The sequence below is a fragment of the Mytilus edulis genome, chromosome 5 (genome assembly GCF_963676685.1).
Source record: "Mytilus edulis chromosome 5, xbMytEdul2.2, whole genome shotgun sequence".
NCBI classification, from domain to species: domain Eukaryota; kingdom Metazoa; phylum Mollusca; class Bivalvia; order Mytilida; family Mytilidae; genus Mytilus; species Mytilus edulis.
Window position 1 is genome coordinate 2176713 of NC_092348.1, and position 26541 is coordinate 2203253.

A 26541-nucleotide genomic window follows, 5' to 3' on the forward strand; every position below is an offset into this window, starting at 1 on the left:
GTATAAAAGGAATTAGACTTCACGAACTCTTTATATACTTCTACTATTTAATGACTAGTTTTATTATTGGCTTAAGCATTCGCAGGATGGTTTGCAGACTCTTTCTAATTCTGAATATATTATCTGTAACTACGGCACATAGTCTGTCGAAACCAAAAGGTAAGCTATGTATCATTATCTTTCTTAAATTTAAAAAATGTTTAAAATTAGTGTACGCTAACTTAAGTTTTGCTTTTAAATACTTATGTACAACACAAAGAATTTTTTTTTATATAGAAACATGTACAAATAACATATTAACTCCGACCGTGTGGGGGCTTGTAATGATCGTTTAAATCCCCAATCATCACCAAGCTGGAAATTCCATTAAAGTTCGCATTTTAGAAAAAACTTTATCTTCACACCAATAATCCAACATTAAGTACACCATTTCGCAGACAAAGAGAAGAGTACTGGATCAGAAAATTAGATACTGCAAAACCTTATGGATGTAACGATAGATACTGTAGGTAACTTGAGTAGCCCTATCTGTAGTTTAGTGAATGTGATGGATTTATTCAAAAGGTCTCTTCGTCGGCCGAGGAGTCATAGACATCGTCGCTATAAACCACCTGATATGCATGATGTTCTATAGATGGCCTTGCCGAACATATCAATAAACCTCTTGGAATTCATCACATTCGCTCTAAACTGTACTCACTTCCGCTTTCCAGACTGAACTCTCTATTAAAAGCGTTTGAAGAATACCACACTACAGATAGTCGATCTACGAAGTATAACATAGTTGCCATGGTGATGGATATTGCTAACCATAGATTATTCAGACCCGTTTTTGAACATTCGGAGGAACTTCAAAAACGTTCATTCTTCAATTTGAAGTCCACAAACAAGGGTATTGATGCTTTAAATATAAGTAATATTCTTCACCATAAAAGAGTAGAAAGCAACATTCCTGTTTACTTTAAGGATCACTCTACTCCTATAGTATCGTATTCCTATACCAACCCTGTTCATCTAAAATTTTCAATCACAAACAAGTGTTGCAGAATCTAAATATTGATGACCTCAAAGCTAAACCACCTGATTCCCATTCTCATTTCTTGTATAAATCTGCTGGCCATTTGATTTCTTGAGACCTAAACATAGTCAATAACTATAAGTTGAGACAACTTTTTTCCAAGGGTCCGAAATACAGAGAGCCACAGCCAATCAATTGGAAGCAGAACTTCAAACTTCTAATGTATCTGTTGGGGGTAATGTAAAAGACTGGGCAAAAAGAGAAAAGGTTGAGGTTGATATTCTTTCGGAGTTGATAAAATCAGTGAGGTCATTGATTCGGATAAGAGTAAGTAAGCTTAAAGGGTCAATGAGCACCAAATTTCCTTCCATCTTTAAAGACCCCCAGGTCAGTTGTCTTGCCTCCATGACAAATATGTTGTCGTTCCAGCTGACAAAGCCTCAAACTATATTGTTTTTGTTTGCAAGAAACATTACATTGACTGCCGAACTAAGGAATTCGGGATAAATAACGCACTAGGAAATCCTACATATACACTAAGTACGCTTACGAAGCAGGAGATCCTGGAAAACCACAAATCGGTTATAATCTCCTTCTGTGTTAATCCAAAGGATGAAGACCAGGATCTTCCATCCCTATATTGGATTCCTAAGCTTCATCAAAATCCTTATAAGGAAAGGTATATTGCAGGTTCATCCAAGTGTTCCACTTAAGCCCTTTCTAAAGTTCTTACTGCCATACTAACTGTAGTCAATTAGGGACTTCAGAAATATTCCGAAACGGCATATTCAAGAAGTGGTGTTAATCAGATGTGGATACTGAAAAATTCAAAAGAGTTATTGGTGAATTTACAATCTCAATCATTAAAGCATTGTACCAATCTTAAAATCTTTGATTTTTCAACTCTTTATACCACTATTCCACACACTTAACTTAAAGCTCGACTGACAAAACTCGTTAGCTTATGTTTCTTTAACAAAAAGAGCACGTTTTAAATATCTAGTTTTGGGCAGAAATTCAACTTAATTTGTGAAAAATCATAGAGTCAAGGAAAAAATACACCAAAGAGGATATCTCTGCCATGCTGGAGTTTTTAATTGACACCATATTTGTTGGATTTGGAGGTTTGGTCTTCCAACAGACTATAGGAATTCCAATGGATACCAATTGTGCTCCTCTACTGGCAGATTTGTTTTTGTATTCCTATGAAGCAGAATTTATCCAAGGGATTGTACAGAAAGGAGAAAAGAAATTAGCCAAGTTTTTTAATTTCACCTTTCGATATATTGATGATGTACTGTCTCTTAATAACAATAGATTAAGTGATCAATTACATTTAATATATCCAAGTGAACTTGAAATTAAAGGTACTACCGACACAGATAAGTCTGTTTCATATTTAGACCTTTTTCTCGAAATGACTACTGATGGTAGGTTGAATACCAAAATTTATGACAAACGCGATGATTTTAATTTTCTTATAGTCAACTTTCCATTTCTGTGTAGCAACATCCCAGCGGCACCAGCATATGGAGTATATGTGTCTCAATTGATACGTTACTCTAGAGCTAGCTCAAAGTACGTTGATTTTATTGATCGAGAAATACTGCTTTCTCAAAAGTTGCTAAGACAGGGCTATGAATCAATCAAATTAAGGTCATCACTCAAGAAATTTTACGGTCGCCATCATGAGCTGATTGGCCATTATGACACAAGTGTGTCAGAAATCATATCTGATATTCTTCCTCAGTCATAATAACCTTCCACCGTTACCAAACTGAACAAAGAAATATCACGACGGGTGCCGTATACGGTTACAGGAAATGCGTACCCTTCCGGAGCACCTGATTTTACTCCCGGTTTTTAGTGGAGTTCGTGTTTTTTCTTATTTATTATTTATAACTGTTGATGTAAATGTCCTTTGGTTTTTTAGTCTTTGTTTACTCCTTGGTTTTGATTGTTATTGTCCTTAGACCGAACTTATCGTTACAATAAACCCGACATCACCGAATTAAACTTATCACCTAATTTCTCGTTCATGTTCACACTATACGGACACTGTATAGTCTTAGAGGAATATTTTATTAGTTTTAAGTGGCTTTAAACTAGCTGTCAGTTAACTGTGAGTATTTCTTATTGTTGGGATGGACAAGTACCCGGCCAGGTCTACTTGTATTGTTTGGCTTTGTTTATTGTTGAAGGCCGTACGGTGACCTATATTTGTTAATTTTTGTGCCATATTGGTTTCTTTTTTTTTTGGAGAGTTCTCTCATTGGCATTCATACCACATCTTCTTTTTTATAATCATATACAGGAGTGTGCTCCTTGAGTAGAAACTGCTCCGAAAAATTATGAGAAGGAACAATTAAAAATAAGACTCCGTAAGTTTTATGGACACCATCACGAATTTGTTAATCCATACGATGTGTCTCTGTCTAAACTAACTTTTTTACCACGTTTTAAATTGTTGTTTGATATTAACGTTGTCTTGTCTCATAATTATCGAACGTGACCTATTTCGAAATGGGACAGTTTTGATGAGTATTATTTCGCATTACAATACGACGTGTCAGGGTACTTGTTATCCAACATTGATGTATTTAGTTATGATAGTAATCTAAACGTCACTGGCGAGTCGTATATTGACGAAACGCACGTATGGTGTAATACATTATAAGCCTGGTACCTTTGATAACTATAAGCATGTCGAAATGTCCTATTGTAATGTTTATTTGTGTATTGCTCTGTGCGTCATGTTTTTGAATTTATTTGTACTGTCTGTTGTCCTGTCATTGTTATCGTTGAGTGTTATATTGAACATTGCCATACAAGCGCGATGTTTGGCTAGCCGCTCAACCAGGTTCAACCAACAATATAATGTTTTTGTTTTCGGTTGGTTTTTTTAGCCTTTCTTTATCTGAAAGTTTTTTATTACCTATAAAATATAGAGTTGCAAAATTCAAAATGTCGACTTCATTTTAAACATCAACATAAATAAAACACCCAATTATAGGTTTTTGTATTTATTTGCTTATTGAATTAACATATATGTGCCTTATTATTCAATAAAACTATTACAGATGTATGTGTATACATTGACGGTTCACAACACTCTAACGGTTCACACTGGTACGATGGTTGTGATCATAAATGTGAATGTGAAGATTCTATTATAAACTTCTATAACTGTACTGCAAGGTAAATTATCATGAGACTATACATCAGAATATATAGATAACCACATCATTTCTAATAACTGTACATCAAGGTGAATTATCATGTGACAATACATGTGAATATACAGATAATCACATCATTTTTTATAACTGTACATCAAGGTAAATTATCATGTGACAATACATGTGAATGTACAGATAATCACATCATTTCTAATAACTGTACATCAAGGTAAATTATCATGTGACAATACATGTGAATGTACAGATATTCACATTATTTCTAATAACTGTACATCAAGGTAAATTATCATGTGACAATACATGTGAATGTACAGATAATCACATCATTTTTTATAACGGTTAATCAAGGTAAATTATCATGTGACAATACATGGGAATGTACAGATAACCACATCATTTGTTATAACTGTACAGCAAGGTAAATTATCATGTGACTATACATCAGAATATATAGATAACCACATCATACTTTATAACTGTACATCAAGGTAAATTATAATGGGAAAATACATGTGAATGTACAGATAATCACATCATTTTTATAACTGTACATCAAGGTAAATTATCATGTGACTATACATGTGAATGTACAGAGAATCACATCATTTTTTATAACTGTACAGCAAGGTAAATTATCATGTGACTATACATGTGAATGTACAGATAATCAAATCATTTTTTATAACGGTTAATCAAGGTAAATTATCATATAACTATATAAATGTGAATGTACAGATAATCACATCGTTTTTTATAACTGTTTAGCAAGGTAAATTAGCATGTGATAAGATATGTAAATGTAAAGATTATATTACCAACTTTTATAACTGTACGGCAAATAAGTTATTATGTGATTAAACGTGTGAATATTAAAATCATCAAATCAATCACTATAACTGAACAGCTAAATCAAATAATGTCATTTTGTACAAAATTAGTCCTACACCCACCTGAATCTTGACCTTGAGATCAGCGTCTATGGTTAAACAGTTAGGTAAATATCATGTGACTTTACCTGTAAATTGGAAACCTGTACAACAATCTATATTTAAAGAGCCTCACGTCAACTTCTATCTTTAACTGTATTATAAATCAAACTTTCATTTGATTTTACCTGTGACTTTAAAAACCCTCACACTAATTTTCACAACGGTTCCACAAGGTAAAATTTAATGTGCTGATACCTGTGAATGCAAAGATATTTACAGTATTTCATCAACTGTAAAGCATGTAAACTGTCATGCTATTTTACCTGTGACTTTAACGATCAACACACCAACTTTATAACTGTACAACAAGGTAAATTCGTAAGCAGCAATTATTCATATATATGATGTTCAAGCTTAAATCACATATAATCCAATTACTGAGTTTTTGCGTTTTGCCAGACTGTTGTATTGAATGCGTCTTTCATTCCTTGTAAACCTTATTTTTTATAATTGTTTTATCAAAAACAAAACAAATAGAAAAGATATATATTGAGTCCCACATTGAGGTATACATTTGATAGTTTTCAAAGTTTCTTATTTTTTTTAAAGGTTTTATAGAGAATACATGATACATTCGATCACCTTATTAGAAAGGTATCCTAGAACTGGAAGTTCGACAACATCTATATTAAGTCGTTGACATTGAAAAATAATTTTCTGACATCTTTATGAAGACCATGTTATGTTTGTATATTGACAGATGCAAAGCTTACTCCAGCTTACCATCAATCTGTACATTAAAACAAGACCCAGGAGATTCCTGTTGTCAGATTCCAGACTGTGGATCCTATACTGCAATTACTGGAAACAAATTCACAGGAACCATTCCACCAAACAAATTTAATCTGGTTCCCATAGGAACACATTCTGTATTCTATGGATCCAGTCAGAATCCTAATGCTTTACAAGGTAATAGTAGTAAATTTAATAAACTTTTATGTTTTCATGATACTTCTTTGTCTATGGTGATCAGTAAAATTATTCACCTATATAGTAATACTATAGTCAATTTTCAATTAATTACAAACACACAGAGTGAATAAATCAGTAGTTGATATAAGATCTGCTTGCACATCTAGTTCCTATTGTAAGAACTGAAATCCTGGAGTTTTAGTACTGTGTATAGATAATAACTTTAATAATTATGAAAAAGTTTTGAAGACGGAAAATTAATATAATTAAAATCCAAATGTTTGACTTTATTCACAATTACCTTTTTATAAAAAGCGCTGCAGGGCAAATTATTTAGATGTTCCAAGGACCGTACACTCATTTAGAATTTGTTGCAAGATAGGAGAGGAGTATTGGAGAAGTTAAATGTTTTGCTCTATAAAATAAAAACGTGTGTCTCTCAAATTGATGCCTGCATACATTAAAATCATAATCATAAATATTCCTTTTAAAAAAAACGTTTGTTTATTATTATATCTTGCCATATGTTTAATAAGATATAAAAGAGAAACACATTTTCAAAATATCACAACTGAGTGCATTAGGGAATTTAAAGCAAAACTTGTAATTATGTCTTATAGATGCCTGCATATACAAGAACAACGTTTACAAGCAAGGAGCCTCTTGGGATGACGAATGTAATTATATGTGTATATGTTTGAACGGACCAAAAGGACTGTACAGATGTATATCAAAGTATGATTTTCTATATATGAATTAAATACCTTCAAAAACAGGACCTGAATAATTTTGTTTATTTCGAAATACTACAAAATCTTTCTAAATGTCTGTGTCAAGATCATAGTTATATTCGTTGTTTCATTTTAATTCATTATAGTATAAACATTATCTTGTCTTTTGTTAAATTTTTATAAAAATTCTTTTGTACACCATACCAAACATTTCACATACTAAAACAATAATAGGTTTTTGTCAAGTAAACCTCAAATCGAACAATGTTAATAGCTTCACTCTTTGTCACGTGCGGTACCGGTGCCATCATAACTATTGTAAACATTTTAACATTAATAAGGAATAATGTATCTCTGCCGTCTGGAATTATAAACAACTGTCATAAGTAGGAGGTTTATCTAGCTATCAAACCATGTTTAATACGCTACTTTTCTTTTTAAAAATGCTGGTTATTAAAAAATATGGAAGTTGTTTTTCACGTGTTCTGATGATTTATAGCTTAGATTTGCCAGTGTATATGGTATGGGCTTTCCCTGTTTGAATTTGCCTTTGATAATTTTGTTATCCTTCTTCAATATCAAAACACTATTTAAGATGTCCATCCTTGAAGAATTTTGTTATCCGTTTTTATATAACAACACTATTTAGGTGTCCAACTTTGGAGTATTTTGTTATCCTTTTTTATATAACAACACTATTTTAGGTGTCCAGCCTTGGAGTATTTTGTTATCCTTCAATACAACTCTATTTAAGGTGTCCAGCCTATCCAGCATTACCATCATACTGTAAAAAGAACATGGTACCAGGACAATGTTGTCCAGATATTGGTTGTGATGTGCCTGGATTTGGTACCATAAACCCATATCCTCAGCTTGTATCCAATCAAGACCCAACAAAAATAGGCTTGCCACAAACACCGGCTCCAACAAGTCTTGTGCCAATCATACAAATTGATCCTAACCCCTCACAAAATATTACTGGAAGAATTCCAGGAGGAGGATACCCCATCAAACCAGATCAAATCGCTGTAATCAGTAGTAAGTTAACTTAATATTCATGTAAATCATTATCCTTCATACAATACCTCTAGTAGTATTATATAAAAGAGGAAACTCCGTCAAACTGATCACATGTCTGGTGGAATCAATAGTTACTTAACTTAATTGCATGGAAAGATAAACAATTAATCTTGGTCAAATTTTGGTATCATTTGTAATTTAACATATTAGTAGATAAGTAGTAAGTGAACCAAGTAGCAAAGAAAGACGAGTAAATACTTACCCTATATTGATTACAACTAAAAGTAATTCTAGAAGAGCTCGATGATACCCGATAAAACCTAATCTTCTTCCTGGATTCTGAACTACATTTACCTAGATATAGGTAAATTCGTACCTCACATACAATACAACTGGTGGAATCACAATAGGAAAATAAAAAATCAAACCTAGATATTAAACCTGGTATCCATAGAAACTTGATGTAAACCTTCATCCTGTACACTTCACGATTTGTAACTCATGGAGGAAAATAACCATGACACACACAGACAATTATCTTAACAAGTTCAATCATGAACCTTAGTCAAGTCTCTGTTCTCAATATTATATGTAGAAATTGGAACTGTAATATTAAGCAAATAATACTAGTGGATTTCATGAGAGAGAATTTCCCTTCTAATCATATTAAATATAAATCAAAGGATGAAAAGTAGAATTAAATTCAAAATGGAATTATCTAATCAACTCTGGTCAAACTAAAGTCAGATGTTGGTTATAGTCAATATCTATCATACTGCGTATTGCTGTTAACTGGAAACCGACAAAAAACGATATTCTTACCAACAGTGTCAATACTGACGGGAGGGATTGTACTTTCATTTAATAAAAACATAATCTTTCAATCTGTTAAATTGAGGGATGGAGCTGGTCTGACAGTAACTGCAAGTAGTCCTTTGTTAATTTATGTATCATTTTGCTTAGTTTCTTTTGTTACTTTTTCTGAAATCGAACTCGAACTTCTTGAATACTGAGTTTCATTGTGCTAATTGCTATGTGTTTCTTTATTCTACCTTGGCTAGATGTATAGGGGGACGGTTGAGATTTCACAAAACAGGTTTAATCCCGTCACATGTTTGCGCCTGTCTTAAGTCAGAAACTTCTGGCCTTTGTTCGTCTTGTGTAATTCTAGTTCATTGATATGTTTAAGAGTTTAGTGTGACGTCTAATCTCACTGAAGTAGCACAAATTGTCTTAAGAAGCCAGGTGAGGACACCCACCGGTATGAGATATTTTTTCGCTGCGATAAAAACCCTTTGGTGGCCTCGTTTGTTGTTTTCCGCGGTCGGGTTATAGTCTCTTTGACATTATCCTCATTTCCATCCTCAATTTTAATATTAAAAGATATGCAGAACGCTGCAGTGTATGGTAATTTTCCATTTAAATTACTCGAGTTAATTGGTCAACTGTGTAGCAAAAAGTATTTTTACTAAACTATCATGTCTGCTGAAAAAGAAATGTTGTATACTGTGCACATTTACTCTGTTCTCACAAGAACTATAAAAAGTTATCCGTATATAAATACACAAAAAAACTATTTATTTTGAATATTTGTTGAATTAATTTTGTAATGTGGTTACAAGTTAATTCTGACAATGTGTTAACTTTTTAATTTGTTTATAAGAAAAAAACATGTGAATAAACTCGTCATAGATACCAGGACTAAATTTTATACATACGCCAGACGCGCGTTTCGTCTACAAAAGACTCACCAGTGACGCTCAAATCTAAAAAAAGTTTTTAAAAAAATAAGAGGGAATCTTGTTTTATATTTTGTTAATCTATATAAAGATTGTTTGTATACGATCGTGGTTTTATTCATTGTATGCTATCTTTTTATTTACACATTAGTTTGACATAGAACAAAATACAGCTGCAGATAATGCACCGTAGTATGCTATTCATAGATCAGTGTGCATATACTGACAAAGTATATAACAAGGATAAGCTATTTATTTATTATGGTATTATATTTACAGATCAGTGTGTATACAAAAACAAAGTATACAACAAGGGAGAGTCCTGGGATATTGACTGTGACTTTACTTGTACCTGTGTAGATGGATCCACTGGATATTATGAATGTAAACCCAGGTAAAGAATTCAATGACAGTTAGGACAAAGGATTATTTAAGTACAAAATAGACCCTGAACATGTTGCTCATTACGATAGTTCCTCACATGTCTAGGAAAAATGCCCTTGCAGATCTTAGTTTCAAGTTTCAGAATCAAACTTGTCAAAACTTGTTGGTCTTGACTAAATTGTTGTTAAGGTCTACTGTTTGTTCATTGTTTAGCTTATCAATTTTCAAGGCACTGGTTTATTTTTTCACCTGGAGATTTGTCATTGTTAGTGTTGGTATAAGAACAGTTTTAATATATATTTGAAGGAATGTGACTCATTGCAGCGAGGGTACACAAAAAAAACCTTTAAAATTTAGCAACTTTTTGAATTGCTTTTTGTTTCAGATTTTCAAAATTTTTCGTATTTAATGAAACCATTTTGGTTTAGAGCTTTCAATGCTACTGTGTCTTACTTCAAATAAAGTGTCAGCCTTTTCATGTCAAAACTATACATCATCCTGTTATATGCAATAAGCCTTCATTCATCAAATGGATATTAGGGGCAATGATTATCGAACGTTACATAATCAACACAATTTTTTCTAATATAAACAAAAGTTTCAAACATGAGCTTTTTTTATTTCAGCCCTTAATTCCATACAAATTAACCCAAACATTTGTGTGTATGCAATTTATCTTGTCAGTCTAATGTCTGAAGTGTCGCACCATCTGATTTGTGACCAAATGGGGAAATTGAATTGAGAATAATGGCTTTATTGAAGTTAAGTAACCCTTATCATGTTAATATAAACTCCATTTATTATCTCGGAAATGTGCATTTGATAATGGTGGACAAAAACATTTATTTAGACTGAAGCTATAGCCCATGTACAAAACAAAGGCTCCATAGAATACTTTACCATGATTTATTTATAAAGAATTGTTGTATCACTTTTAATATGATATGTGATGATCTTGAGACTCTATTTGTTATTTCAGCAGTTTTACTACAAAGATTGAAAAAACAATTTGTCAATGTTTTTCAACACATTTCTGTTTTATTTGTAGGTGTCCAACATACAATAACTTACCAAAACAGTGTTTCACAACAACTGTACTTGGCAAATGTTGTATAACAATCCAATGTGTCTCCAAAGATGGATCAATTGTGAAGCCTAATGCTCAATTCCCAGTTGTTGGTTTATATACTGGTGGATTCTCAGGATTTAGACCTGGAGTATCCTATAAACCAGGAGTCAACACTACTAGTGTTGATGGATGTAAGACTTTCTTTTTAAAAATTATACAGATCGTTGGAGATAAAGTCAGAATTAATAATAGTTATTGCACTTGTTTCTTTTGTGTTTGTTTTGACCAGCATTTAAGGTGGTACTTAGTAGCAGTATACCAACTTCACCTGCATATGGGATTTGACAAAAGCTAGCAGCTCCAACTCAGACTTTGCAAAACGTCATCAGTGTCTGAGCAATAAGGTTATTATCCAGGGGTATGTCAAAAAACGTCTCGTACTTTTTTTTAAAAAGTTCATTGGAAGGTACTAAGATCTTGTTGATTAAAATTCCGTATCAACTTCACAAATAAAACATGATGGTCTTGATGTTAAGATTCTGCGTACTGAAGTCGTTTTTCATCTTAACAACGTTTTATATTGTTCTTTTATTGATCTTTGTTATATTTCTGATATCATTTTTAACGTTTGGTTTGTCTTCTGTGCTACTAATTTGAGTTGTCTCGGTACTGATACATCCCGTCAATGTGTTTGTATTATTTTTCAATTTTGCTGGTGTGTTTTATATACGCGAATTTGCGTGTTTCTTTGGTTCTTTTAACGTATACCTGTACTTTAAAAGTTCCTGTCATTATGTTACTGTTCTTTATTAACCAACTTAGTACATTATTGTCAAAAATGACTGGTTATTAAAAATAACATATTTTCTGTAATGGCCCTGTTTTTCTATAATGGCCCTGTTTTTTCTGTAATGGCCCTGTTTTTCTGTAATGGCCCTGTTTTTCTGTAATGGCCCTGTTATTTCTGTAATGGCCCTGTATTAATGCCCAGCTTGTCTGTATTAAGCCCATGGTTAGGGTTTTTAATAAAGTTTTAATAAAATTAAGCTGTAAAGAGTATAATACCTTTTTGTTTTTTATTTAATTTAGTAACCAGTAACAAACATTAAAAGAACCATATAAAGGGATCACTGTTCATCCTGTTTTTCAACACATAACTTCTTTCAACATAATATCTTGGATATTTGGTATCTTTAAAGCTTGATCATGGTGAAGTACAAACTATTTTTTTCAAACTAAACTGTCATTAAAGAGTAAGAGAGTACATCAAGTTGGCAGCAACACATACACCTTTTTCAGTTGGTTAATAAATGTATTAAGAAATGGGTATTTTTATGATGGCCCTGTTATATGTCCTTGGTCAGTAATAATGGCCTCAGATGTCTGTAATGGCCCTCGGCGTTGACCGGGCCATTACAGACTTCCTCGACCATTATTACAGACCTTGGACATATAACAGGGCCATTATAAAAATACCCATTCATTAATACTATAATTATAAATTTGAAAAAACGACAAAATTATTTTACTGTCGTAATGGTGTTAATCATATATTGATTCGTAAAAGTTATAAAGAACTTTTGGACAATTTTAAATATCGGTCTATTTCTGAATTGATTTTCACATAACTTTTGATTTTTTAACCCTGTATACCAACATTCCCAATGTAAAATTATAATATTTTTTTTATTTGATAATGGACGACGAAATTTCTTCCTATGTGACGTTTACATTTTCTGACGTCAGACACGCGAAGCAATAAATTTGTTTTTTAAATTGATAGATGCTTTAGTGCATTTTTGTAAATGATTGTTTGTTTTGGGCTATTGTAACGCAGTAATAACTGCTGTATCCATATTTTGATTTTGATTTAGTATGTCTATTTTGTGTACGCATCGGTTGTAAATATTACGAAATTTGATGCGACTATCATAAAGTGAGAGGTTTTGCGCTATGAAACCAAATATTTAATCCACCATTTTTTTACTTTTAAAAACGATTAAAAAGTCAGAAATATAACAGTTGTTCTCTATTATGTGTTTTGTCATTTGATTTTGGCATTTTATAAGGAACTTTACGATTGAGTTTTCCTCTGATTCAGTTTTTTTTTAAGATTTTACTTTTTACAAAACGCAACAGAGTGATAGTTCTTTAATAAAACAGCAGCCAGCACATTTGATTCATGATGTATTGTAAAGGGAATATTAAGCTTTAGCTTTAACAAATAGGTTTTTTGTCAATCTCCTACATGCATATCCAATGACATTTTTCCGATTAAATGTGTGGTTCAGTTCTTTTGATTTTTTCTTATATTTTATCAAAGGGTCAAAGTTTTTTTGTTTTTTTTTTTTATTTTAGCCAATATTAATTTAATGAAGATGTTTGAAACTACCTTAAATAAGGCACAACAGTAGTATACCGCTATTTAATAGTCTTAAATTTACAAAAAGAAAACAAATCCGGGTCACAAACCTAAACCTAGGTAAACACATCAACTATAACACAAAAACAACAAAACAATAGAAATACTGAAAAGGCGAAATGAATTAAATCGGCGAAGCTTTATGTCATGAACTAACTGTATCCCAGATATATGTATTGTTCTTCTTAACTTTTATAAAATCATTTGAGGTATAAAACTACTAATGCATAGCCCAAATGCTTTCTATGTCAAATTCTGCGATTTCAAGCATTAATTGATACTTTGTCGTAAGTTAAAATAAAAAAGTGGCAATCATTTCCTGAAAAATCTTAACCTAACTTAACATACCTTTGATTGAATATTGCAGCGCATTGGTTCCAGGAAGTTTCTTAGTACCAAACCCAGTACTTCTGATCTAAACAACAGGACAATCGTACCCTCCTAATATAACTCCATACCTTCATTTACATTTTAAAAAAACTTTCATAAGGGTTTTACAGTGATTCCAAGGACCCAGGCTTTCATTTTATACGGAAAATACCAAAATAATTTACCTATTGAGAAAGATACAGCTATGCGTAGGAATTATTGTGCTTTAGATAAATTATGTACTTCTTTCTGGTATGCTCTTCCCGACCGGGCCTGCATTATTGGTTCTATACTTTTACCAAAAGTGTTTGAGGCCAAAGGTTGTTTTATTTTATCTTATATGACATAAATTTTCATTAATTTACATAGGAGAAAGGATGATTTTCTAGCTTAAACAAAAAGGGGGGAAGCAAAATAATTTTGCTCCTATGAGGCAGTCTTTGTAAATATTTTAACACGAGTTTCATTAACATATATTATTGTTTTATGACTATTATACTACTGTTCTTGATATAATGATATTTCAAATCTTTCGTGATTTACTTAAACAAAATAGGGTCTATCTGAATGTTTTAAAAATGAAAGTAGTATATCATATTTTTAACTACTTTACAGTGAATTTTATTCATATCGTTTTAGTAGATTTTGCAATTGAAGTGACTATCGATAGTGAGCTACTAAATTGTTATTTGTTGAACAGGATCTGCTTACCTTACCGGGGCACTTGAGATCAAACTCTCAATGTTTGGTTGGGTTCGTGTTCGTGTTTTTGTTCCTTGCTCTTTAGTTTTATATGTTGCGTCGTTTGTACATTTATTTGTCTGTTTGTCCTTTTCTTTTTTAGCCATGTCTTTGTCATTTTGTTTATCTTTGCGCATAACCGTCCCTCTTGTATCTTTTATAATCAAGGTGACAATCGACATCAAATTATTATGATTATGTGTTGTGTTTACAGTGGGTTGTATCTACAAAGGACAATTGAACATAATAGTGTGTCTTGTGTTAACAGTGGGTTGTATCTACAAAGGACAATTGAACATAATAGTGTGTCTTGTGTTAACAGTGGGTTGTATCTACAAAGGACAATTGAACATAATAGTGTGTCTTGTGTTAACAGTGGGTTGTATCTACAAAGGACAATTGTACATTATGATATTTTGTGTTGTGTTTACAGTGGGTTGTATCTACAAAGGACAATTATACATTATAATATTGTGTCTTGTGTTAACAGTGGGTTCTATCTACAAAGGACAATTGTGAATTATGATATTTTGTCTTGTGTTAACAGTGGGTTGTATCTACAAAGGACAATTATACATTATGATATTTTGTGTTGTGTTTACAGTGGGTTGTATCTACAGAGGACAATTACATCAAGTTGGTGATGAATGGGACGATGGTTGTGATTTCCATTGTAAATGTGTGGATAGTAAAACAGGAAGATATCAGTGTACTGCTCAGTTAGTATTTTTATTTTATTGTTTACCTCTAATTAGAGTTTAACGAAAATGAAGGGTTTTAAATATTTCATTGGTATTTTTTTCTAGGAATTTTGTGAAAAAAGTAAATTATTCAGCTTTTGCTGATAAGAATGGACAAAGGAAGCTAACTCCAAGTCAGTACCAAGTCAGGAATATGACAGTTCTTGTTCGTTTTTTATGCGTTTTGTTATTTGATTTTGCAATGCGATTATGGACTTTCCGAATTCATTTTCCTCTAAGTTCAGTATTTTTGTGATTTAACTTTTTTCAATAATGTTTACCCAATTGATTCCACTGCAATCTATTCATTGCGGTGCTAACAAGCAATGCTTTTCCAGTGACATGCATGATTTCCTGTCCTTTTTCCTAGTTGGTTTTATTATCGTTTGACTTACTATGACACTTTTATGTCTTATTAATTCAGATGTCCAGAGTTCACCAGACTTCCTGCTCTCTGTGAACTTATACCTGTATCTGGTCAGTGTTGTAAGAGACTGCAATGTAGAACTCCAACAACAGTAGCCCCGGGTGTTGTAACTCCTACTTCAATCATATCAACACCAGATCCTCACCCTGGATGTACTGATGTCATAGAAAACTGTGCGAATTTTGGCCATTCTGTATGTCAGCCACCATATGATGCATGGGCAAGGAGAAATTGTCAACATTATTGTGGAATGTGCGGTATGTATTCACTATAGTTTCTTTTGCAATTGAAATTCTATCAACTTGAAACTTAGTAAACATATTTCCTATGATATGATCTTTCAAACTAAAAGTTTTGACCCTTATTATACTGTCAACATAGAAAATTATAGTGCCCGTTTCAGTCAAGGTAGTTTTCGATGAACTGGATTTTCCATCACTGACTTGAATACCTAAACTACATACCTAAACTCCACTTGTATTTTTGTCCATCGGATGAGTTAATATAAAAAAGAAGATGTGGTATGATTGCCGATGAGACAACTATTCACAAAAGACCACAATGACACATACATTAACAACTATAGGTCACCGTACGGCCTTCAACAATGAGCAAAGCCCATACCGCATAGTCAGCTATAAAAGGCCCCGATAAGACAATGTAAAACAATTCAAACGAGAAAACTAACGGCCTTATTTATGCAAAAAAATGAACGAAAAACAAATATGTAACACATAAACAAACGACAACCACTGAATATACAGGCTCCTGACTTGGGACAGGCACATATATAAATAATGTGGCGGGGTTAAACATGTTAGCGGGACCCCAACCCTCCTCCCCCTAACCTGGGACAGTGTATAACAGTACAACATAAGAACGAACTATAAAAATCAGTTGAAAAAGGCTTAACTCATTAGATGGACAAAAATATAAGTGGACGTGGCCGGGTACTTATACATCCCGACACAAAAAGACACAATGAACAGATCTGAGAGTACTCGCAGTTATCTGACAGCTAGTTCAAAGCCACTAACAGCTAATAAAAAAATTTTGCATCTAAGACTAAACTATCGATCCGTACACATCCAACATCCAATGGTTAAGCCTTTTTCAACTGATTTTTACAGTTTGTTTTTATGTAATACTTACTGTTACACCACATTCCCATGTAAGGGGAGGGTTTGTGATCCCGCTAACATGTTTAACTACGCCACATTATTTATGTATGTGCCTGTCCCAATTCAGGAGCCTGTAATTCACTGTTTGTCGTTTGTTTATGTGTTACATGTTTGTTTTTCAGTCATTTTTTTAAATCTAAATAAGGCCTTTAGTTTTCTCGTTTGAATTGTTGTACATTGTCATATCGGAGCCTTTTATAGCTGACTATGCGGTATGGGCTTTGCTAATTGTTGAAGGCCGTACGGTGACTTATAGTTGTTAATGTCTGTGTTTTTTTTTTGGTCTCTTGTGGACAGTTGTCTCATTGGCAATCATACCACATATTGTGTCCATACAAACATCGGTATATTGCTTGGTCTTCAAAGTGCTCCATGAAACCTCTTCCTTAATTATTAACATCTATTTTATCAGCAATCAAAGCCGAGCTTCTAAGGAATTGTTTGTTTCAAAAGGTGGCGTGAATCAGATGTGTATACAAAAAACTTTTTGAGTGCATAGTGCACACTTGGATTCTCTCATCTTGCAATAATAATAAAACCTTTGACTTTTCTTTACTTTACACAAGTATTGCCAATTCCGAACTAAAAGAAAAATTGAAAGAGTTGGTATTGCTTTGTTTCATATAAAAGAATGGCGATCGTAGATGCAGGAATTTTGTCTTGAGGATGGATAAATCCTACTCTGATTCAACAAAACATTCTATGAAACTAACATTATCAAGCTTGCTTTCTTGATTGGTAACATATTTGTTACAACTGCAGGACTTTTTTTAAACAAACTATCGACATTCCAATGGGAACCAATCGTGCCCCTCGTCTTGTCGACTTGTTTCTTTATTATTAAAATTAGTTAGCAAAGGTACTAGGATTATAATGTAGTACGTCAGACGCGCATAAGACTCATCAGTGACGCTCATATCAAAATATTTATAATATTTGTAAAACCAAACAAGTACAAAGTTGAAGAGCATTGAGGATCCAAAATTCCAAACAGTTGTGGCAAATCTATGCCTGGGATCAGAAAATCCTTAGTTTTTCCAAAAATGAAATTATTGTTAACAGGAAATTTTAAACAAAAAACGACCACATTATTGATGTTCATGTCAACACCGAAGTGTTGACTACTGGGCTGATGATACCATCTGATACCTTAGACTGACTTCATACAGGAACGTCTTACTAGTAGTAAGAAAGATTAGAAGTTAGCAATATTCTTTAAAAGAGGGACGAAAGATACCAAAGGGACAGTCAAACTCATAATCTAAAACAAACTGACAACACCATGGCTAAAAATGAAAAAGACAAACAGAAAAACAATAGTACACATGACACAACATAGAAAACTAAAGAATAAACAACACGAACCCCACCAAAAACTAGGGGTGATCTCAGGTGCTCCGGGAGGGTAACAGATCCTGCTCCACATGTGGCACCCGTCGTGTTGCTTATGTGATTACAAATCTGGTAAATAGTTTTAATTCGGTAGGTCACATTCATGAAAGGGAAGGGGATTGTAGTTACGACGTAAGGAACATATCCGATATCATTTGTGAAACGGTTATTCCATAACGGTCAACCAACTCGTGATGGCGTCCGTAAAATTTACGAAGGGATGATTTCAACTTTACCATTTGGAACTCTTGGTTTAATAGCTTCCTTGTGAGCAGTAACCCTCTATTAAGAAAATCATGATAGGAAATGCAAGCACGGGAATATCGTTTCAATTGGGAGATATATACCCCGTATGCAGGTGCTGCTGGAATGTTGCTACTTAGACATGGAAAGTTCACAATTGGAAAGCTGAAATCATCTCTTTTGTCGTAAAGTTTTGTTTTCAACCGACCCTCATTGTCAATTTCCAGATGTAAGTCAAGATATGAAGCCGACTTAACTGTATCTGTAGTATCCTATATCTCCAATTCGATGGGATAGATGCGTTCCACATAGTCACCAAATTTTGAATTGTTTAGTGAAAGAACGTCATCTATATAGCGGAAAGTAGAGTTAAAGGATATTGCTAACTTTTTATCTTTCTTTCTAAGAAGTTCCTGCATGAAGGCAGCCTCATAATAATAAAGAAACAAGTCGGCAAGTAGAGGGGCACAGTTTGTTCCCATTGGGATGCCGACAGTCTGTTGAAAAACACGTCCTCCGAACGTTACAAATATGTTGTCAATCAAGAAATCAAGCATCTTGATAATATCGGTTTCAGAGAATTTTTTGTTTGAATCAGAGTGATTCTTTACAAAGTATGATTTATCCCTCCCTAAGACAAGATACTTGTATCTACGTTGGCCATTCTTTTTTATGAAGCAAAGTAATACCAACTCTTTTAATTTGTCTTTTAGTTTGGAATGTGGAATACTTGTGTAAAGAGTAGAAAAGTCAAATGTTTTAATACTGTTACAAGATGAAAGAGAGTTAGATTGTATGTACTCTAAAAGATCTTTGGAATGTTTAAGTATCCACATCTGATTCACCCCACCTCTAGAATAGGCAGTTTCACAATAACTTTGAAGCCCGTCTTTGATTGCTGATAAAATAGATGTTAATAATTTAGAAAGAGGTTTCGTTGAGCACTTGGAAGACCCAGCAATATACCGTTGTTTGTAAGGACACTTATGTAGTTTAGGTATCCAATACAGTGATGGAAGATCCAGTTCTTCATCTTTGGTTGAAATACCAAAGGAACAAAGAACAGACCTATGATGTCCTCTTTGGTAAGTGTCGTGAGGGTATATGTTGAGTTTCCAAGTGAATTGTCTATACCTAATTCGTTTATCAAGCAATTAATGTAGTGACTTTTACAGACAAAAACGATGTTATTTGGGGCTTTGTCTGTGGGGACAACAACATATTTATCATGGAGGTCGGATAAGTGTTTAGCAACATTTGGGTCTTTAAAGATTGACGTAGCATGGGCATTGATGGACCCATTCAGTTTCTTGATTCTTATTTGTATTAACGACCTCACTGCCTTAATCCATTCGGATAGACTGTCTACGTCTTCCTTTTCACGTTTAGCCCATTGCCTGGCATAATCCTCTACTGAGTCCATCAAAATTTCAAAGTTGTATTTTCAATTGATGGATTTAGGCTCACGATATTTCGGACCTTTCGATAACACATTTCGTAGAGAAGTGTTATTAACAATGTTAAGGTCACCGGTATTAACGTGGCCAGCAGGATTATATATGAATTGGGAACTAGCACAAGTGCAATCAGGAGGTTTAGACTTGAAGTCGTCAATATCGAGATTCTGCAAAACGCGTTTGTAATTGAAAATTTTAGTTGCAATAGGTTTGGTATAGGTATAAGAAATTATTGGTACAGACTGGTCTTTGAAATAAGGAGGTATTTTCGATTGAACTAATTTATGATGAAGGATATTGCCTAGGTTGACGCCATCGAGACCTTTGTTGGCAAAGGAAAGATTAAGAAAAGATCTTTTCTATTTTTCATCTTTTTCAATGCGAACTGGCTTGAAAAGTCTGTGACTTGCAATATCCGAAATTATAGCTTGAAGTTTGTATTGGTTTGAATGAGGGTTTGTAACAGTGGATTCCAAACACAAAATTGAACAGAGAATGAAGTTTTGAAAGGGGTAATGAATAAAGTTTCGTGCGAATGTGATGAATACCTAACGGCTTTTGTATGAATGACAGCAAGTCATTAATAGAGACATCATGCAGAGAAGGTGATGTATAATGACGATGACCATGACTGCGTCTACGTCGAGGAGTCAAGTTGAAAATATTCATCACATTCACCGAGTTACACGAAGGACTAGATAGAATACCTATACCATCAATTTTGTCATTGCAGCCATACGGTGTTGCAATTCCCAATTGTCTAATCCAGTAGTCTTCTTTTTGCCTACGGAGAGTCGTTGAAAGATTAGGATTGTTAGAGCTATGGTATATCTTTTCGATAATGCGAAGTGTCATAGAAACGATGGAATGATTGGGCTGATTGAAATGCTGGTATAGAATGTCGTTAGCATTGAGGTTAATGTCTGATCTATGACCGCACATACGTTTGTTTAGCCTTCCTTTCGTTTCACCGACGTATACCAATCCGCAAAGGCTGCACTCTAATCCGTAGACGACATTTATCGATTTACAATTCAGATCATCGTAACTTCTGGTAAAATATGACTTCTTGGTCAAATTGCTAGTGAATTCAGCATCTGTAATTAAAATAGCACATGTTTTGCAGCCTTTGGTCTCACATTTTAACTTTACCTTCCGCTATATAGAAGATGGTCTCTCACCAAAATAGCACATGTTTTGCAGCCTTTGGTCTCACATCTTAACTTTACCTTCCGCTATATAGAAGATGGTCTCTCACCAAATAGTAAAATATTTGGTGACTATGTTTAACGAATCTATCCAATCGAGTATTAGTATTCTGTTTCCCTCTTTTAGTTTATGTTGATGTTTAAAACAAATCCTGTGAAAAAAATATTCACACTCCATTACCAAGTTTTAATAACTTAAAACCGATTTTGCCTTACCTTCCTCATTTGAAATCATAGTTTTTAATACAGTTCAATCCGCTGTGATGACAGTATTTATAATTGTCATTGTATTTTACAGCTCAGCCTGGTGTGTGACCACACCTTCCCCTTTATGTCAAGATAAACTTCCAAACTGAGATTTATATGGTAAAAAGGTTTGTGACGACGAGTATGTGCCATGGGCTAAATAAAACTGTCAATAGTATTGTGTGATGTGTTGTAACTATCATAATTTGTCAGATTATTTTCAATATATGAATTCTGTGTTAAACTTTAATAGCATTATGTATTCGGGTTTAGTTTTCTGTAATTAGTTAATACTTCAGTTTCATTATGTATATCTCTTTCATATTCATTTGTTAAAATTTCCTGTTTGCAATAGCATGAATTGTCCTATATAATAAGGATGTTCTTATCCCGGGCATAAAAACAATGCCGTATTTGGCAAAACCTTTTCAACTTTTTATCTTCAGTGCTGTACAACTTTGTACCTTTTTCACTTTCGATCTTTTATATCTGGGCGTTATGTATTCGGGTTTAGTTTTCTGTAATTAGTTAATACTTCAGTTTCTTTATGTATATCTCTTTCATATTCATTTGATAAAATTTACTGTTTGCAATAGCATGAATTGTTCTATATAATAAGAATGTTCTTATCCCGCGCATCAAAACAATGCCGTATTTGGCGAAACCTTTTCAACTTTTGATCTTCAGTGTTGTACAACTTTGTAATTTTTATCACTTTCGATCTTTTATATCTGGGCGTCACTTGTAAGTCTTGTGTGGACAAGGCGCGTTTTGGCGTATTGAATTGTAAACCTGATGCCTTTTGTTATCTATTAATCATGTTTTTCTTTGTCTAATATGTTCTATTAATTTGTATTGTAGTCCTGTAATATTATGTTGTCATTTCAATGTTATATTTAACTTTGCCATTAAAGTGCGAGGTTTGTCATGCCACAAAACCAGGTTCAACCCACCACTTTTATTCCCCTTTAAAAGTGTCCTGTACCAAGTCAGGAAGATGGCCATTGTTATATTATTGTTCGTTTCTGTGTGTGTTGCATTTTAACGTTGAGTCGTTTGTGTTTTCTCTTATTTTTGAGAAATTGAGATAAGACGTGGCACGGTACTTGTCTATCCCAAATTCATGTGTTTGGTTTTCATGTTATATTTGTTATTCTCGTGGTGTTTTGTCTGATGCTTGGTCCGTTTCTGTGTGTGTTACGTTTCGGTGTTATGTCGTTGTTCTCCTCTTATATTTAATGCGTTTCCCTCGGTTTTAGTGTGTTACCCCGATTTTGTTTTTTGTCCATGGATTTATGAGTTTTGAACAGCGGTATACTACTGTTGCCTTTATTTGACTGTCCCTCTGGTATATTTCGTCCCTCGTTTATGTAATAATTAGGAGGTTGTTTTTGCTTTGGTCGCTGTATCAAAGACAACACTCACATGAATTCGTTAATTTCCCTGCTTATTCCAAGATTTGTCAATATTTGACTGTTTTATACATTCTACAGTGTTCTGACATAAGACCTAGCAATGAGTAGGATGTACCCGTGTAGAATGTACATAATATAGAAAACACATAGTTGTGGTCATGAACCATAACAGAACTATTTCCTCTATTTATTAAGTTGGAGATGTGGTTAGATTTACCAATGAGACAACCATCCACGAAAGACACACAAAAATATTATGATGTATGGTAATTCACAAATCCTTTGATTTATGATTATGAGTATGAATTAAACACACATATATAGATATATTGTAGCCAAATGTTCAAGTTACAAAATTATATACACTTATACTTGTATAACCAAACTTGTCAAGACGACTAAAACTATTTAAATAATTATTACATCAGTGGTGCATTGTATACGATATAAAAATAAGGAGATGTGGTATGATTGTCAATGAGGCTGATATCCACCAAAGTTCTAATAAAGTGGATTTAATAAATTGCAGATAACACTAAGACCGTTAACAGTGCGAATACCCCGTACCCTTAGGGGGCTATGAAATGTCCATCGTGAAAATATAACACAATTAAATTGAGGGAACTAATGGCCTAATTTATTACAAAACAATTCAATTGTGAAAACTTATGGCCTAATTTGATATCAAAACAGTTAAATATATTTGTTATAAAATAAGGTTCAACTACAAAGGAAAATAACTCAAATTATAACTATATAGTGTATCAAAATGTGTTCCTTTACTAAATACAATTTGATGTTATATCTAAAGCTGGCTTTGCATTAATGGAAGCAACTTTTACCATTTAGCGTTCACATGAACTTTGATTTTTCATCTCTTTAATTTAGATATTCTCATCAATCTACATATGTATTATATTACAGTTAATTATCAGATGACAACTTCTACATCCTCCTGTGTTGACAAGAACCCCTCTACCTGTGCAGATATTGGACCAGATGTGTGTACTTTGCTTATTGACTTTGCCAGAGAAAATTGTGTTCACCAGTGTAACTTATGTCCTAAACATGCAGTACCCTCAGGACAAGTAACAAGTATGTTATCATTACAATGTGTAATTTATGTCCTAAACCTTCCTCAGTACCATCAATACAAGTAACAAGTATGTTATCATTACAATGTGTAATGTATGTCTAAACCTTCAGTTTCATCAATACACGTAACAAGTATTTTAACATTACAATGTGTAACGTATGTCCTAAACCTTCAATATCATCAAAACAAGTAACAAGTATGTTATCATTACAATGTGTGACGTATGTCTTACACCTTCAGTATCATCAATACAAGTAACAATTATATTATCATTACAATGTGTAACGTATGTCCTAAACCTTCAGTACCCTCAGTACAAGTAACAAGTATGTTATCATTACAATGTGTAACTTATGTCTAAACCTTCAGTATCTTCAATACAAGTAAAAAGTATGTTTTCATTACAATGTGTAACGTATGTCCTAAATAGTTATCAAAGGTACCAGGATTATAATTTAGTACGCCAGACGCGCGTTTCGTCTACATAAGACTCATCAGTGACGCTCATATCAAAATATTTATAAACCAAACAAGTACGAAGTTGTGCCAAATACGGCTAATGTAATCTATTCCTGGCATAAGAAAATCCTTAGTTTATTCGAAAATTCAAAGTTTTATATTCAGGAAATTTATAAAAATGACCACATATAAATTGATATTCATGTCAACACCGAAATGCTGACTACTGGGCTGGTGATACCCTCGGGGACGAAACGTCCACCAACAGTGGCATCGACCCAGTGGTGTAAATAGTTATCAAAGGTACCAGGATTATAATTTAGTACGCCAGACGCCAGAAACCTTCAGTATCATCAATACAAATAACAAGTATGTTTTCATTACGATGTGTAACGTATGTCCTAAACCTTCAGTACCCTCAGTACAAGTAACACGTATGTTATCATTACAATGTGTAACTTATGTCTAAACCTTCAGTATCATCAATACAAGTTAAACGTATGTTATCATTACAATGTGTAACTTATGTTCTAACCGATTTTGGTCCAGGTTTCGCTCGTTTACCGAGGAATTGTAATCATGTGAAAGCAGTGAATTTTAAAGTTAAAGTTTTCAATTAAGGTTGCGTTGTACGAAGTCGAGGTTGCAGTAACGTGAAACTGACAATTTATTGTTAAAGTCAAACGCCACTTGGAGCAGTCGTGGCCAATTCGAGACCGTTGTATTTAGAGGAGAAAACCAGGATATCTAGAGAGAACCTCAAACCTTTGTTAATTTTTAACTAAGGTCACATACGCATTATGATGTCAAATTAAGACATTCATCACGATCTTATCAAAATTTATACATAGATTATTTTAAATGTATAAGGTATGACTGACAGAACTATTTTACAAAAGGATTTAAAAAGTCTTTTTCAACAACATTATCCGAGGTTTTGTTTATCATTTTGCAAAATAAAGCCCTGAAAAGTAGGTGTTATAGCCGAGATTGTTGAATACTATGCATTTGCCGTTTGAACCAAATTTTGAGAATGGTAACAATGAAACAACGGAATAGACACTTTTAGTCATGTGTGTTCATAAATCATATCTTGAGACAAAGACAGTTGCTAACTTATGATATAATACATTCGATAACATTTGATATCCTCTATGTTAAGCACCATCACCAAATGGTTATTAACTATTTATGATATTTTGTAAGCACCATCATCAAATGGTTATGTACTAATGATTATATTTATTCTAAGCTCTACACCAAATGGTTATTTACTATTGATGATATTTATTTTAAGCACCATCACCAAATGGTTATGTACTATTGATGAAGGGAGTGACTTGAGTAGGAACATATCCCCCGGGTGTTACTGACCTATTTTGATTATGTAGTTTAGACACCATCACCAAATGTTTATGTACTATTGATGGTATTCATTTTAAGGACAATCAGCAAATGGTTATGTACTATTGATGATATGTAGTTTAAGCACCAACACCAAATGTTTATGTACTATTGATGGTATTTATTTTAAACACCATCACCAAATGGTTATGTACGATTGATGATATTTTGTAAGCACCATCACCAAATGGTTATATACTATTGATGATATTTATTTTAAGCACAATCACCAAATGGTTATGTACTATTGATGATATTTATTTTAAGCACCATCACCAAATGGTTATGTACTATATTGATGAAGGGAGTGACTGGAGTAGGAACATATCCCCCGGGTGTTACTGACTTATTTTGATTATGGAATTCAACTAAGACAATTAATGAAGTCCAACAATATTTATATTTCAGCTGATCAGATGACAACTTCTACACCCTCCTGTGTTGACAAGAACCCCTCTGACTGTGTAGAAATTGGGCCAGATGTTTGTACTTTGCTTATTGACTTTGCCAGAGAAAATTGTGCTCACCAGTGTAACTTATGTCCTAAACCTGCAGTACCCTCATTACAAATAACAAGTATGTTATTATTACAATGTGTAATTCATGTCTAAACCTTCACTATCATCAATACAAGTAAAAAGTATGTTATCATTACAACGTGTAACTTATGTTCTAACGA

At 33.3% G+C, this 26541-nt stretch overlaps 1 protein-coding gene across 1 annotated transcript; it reads left to right on the forward strand.

Moving 5' to 3' along the window:
• On the forward strand, positions 1-25802 carry LOC139522646 (putative epidermal cell surface receptor). The gene is made up of 11 exons (XM_071316113.1): positions 1-159; positions 4099-4216; positions 5908-6116; positions 6740-6854; positions 7605-7888; positions 9889-10003; positions 11042-11253; positions 15199-15313; positions 15759-16018; positions 23828-23998; positions 25756-25802. The coding sequence occupies exons 1-11, from the start codon at positions 51-53 to the stop codon at positions 25800-25802; spliced, it is 1755 nt and encodes a 584-aa protein (XP_071172214.1). The 5' UTR covers positions 1-50.
• The last annotated feature ends 739 nt before the right edge of the window (positions 25803-26541 follow it).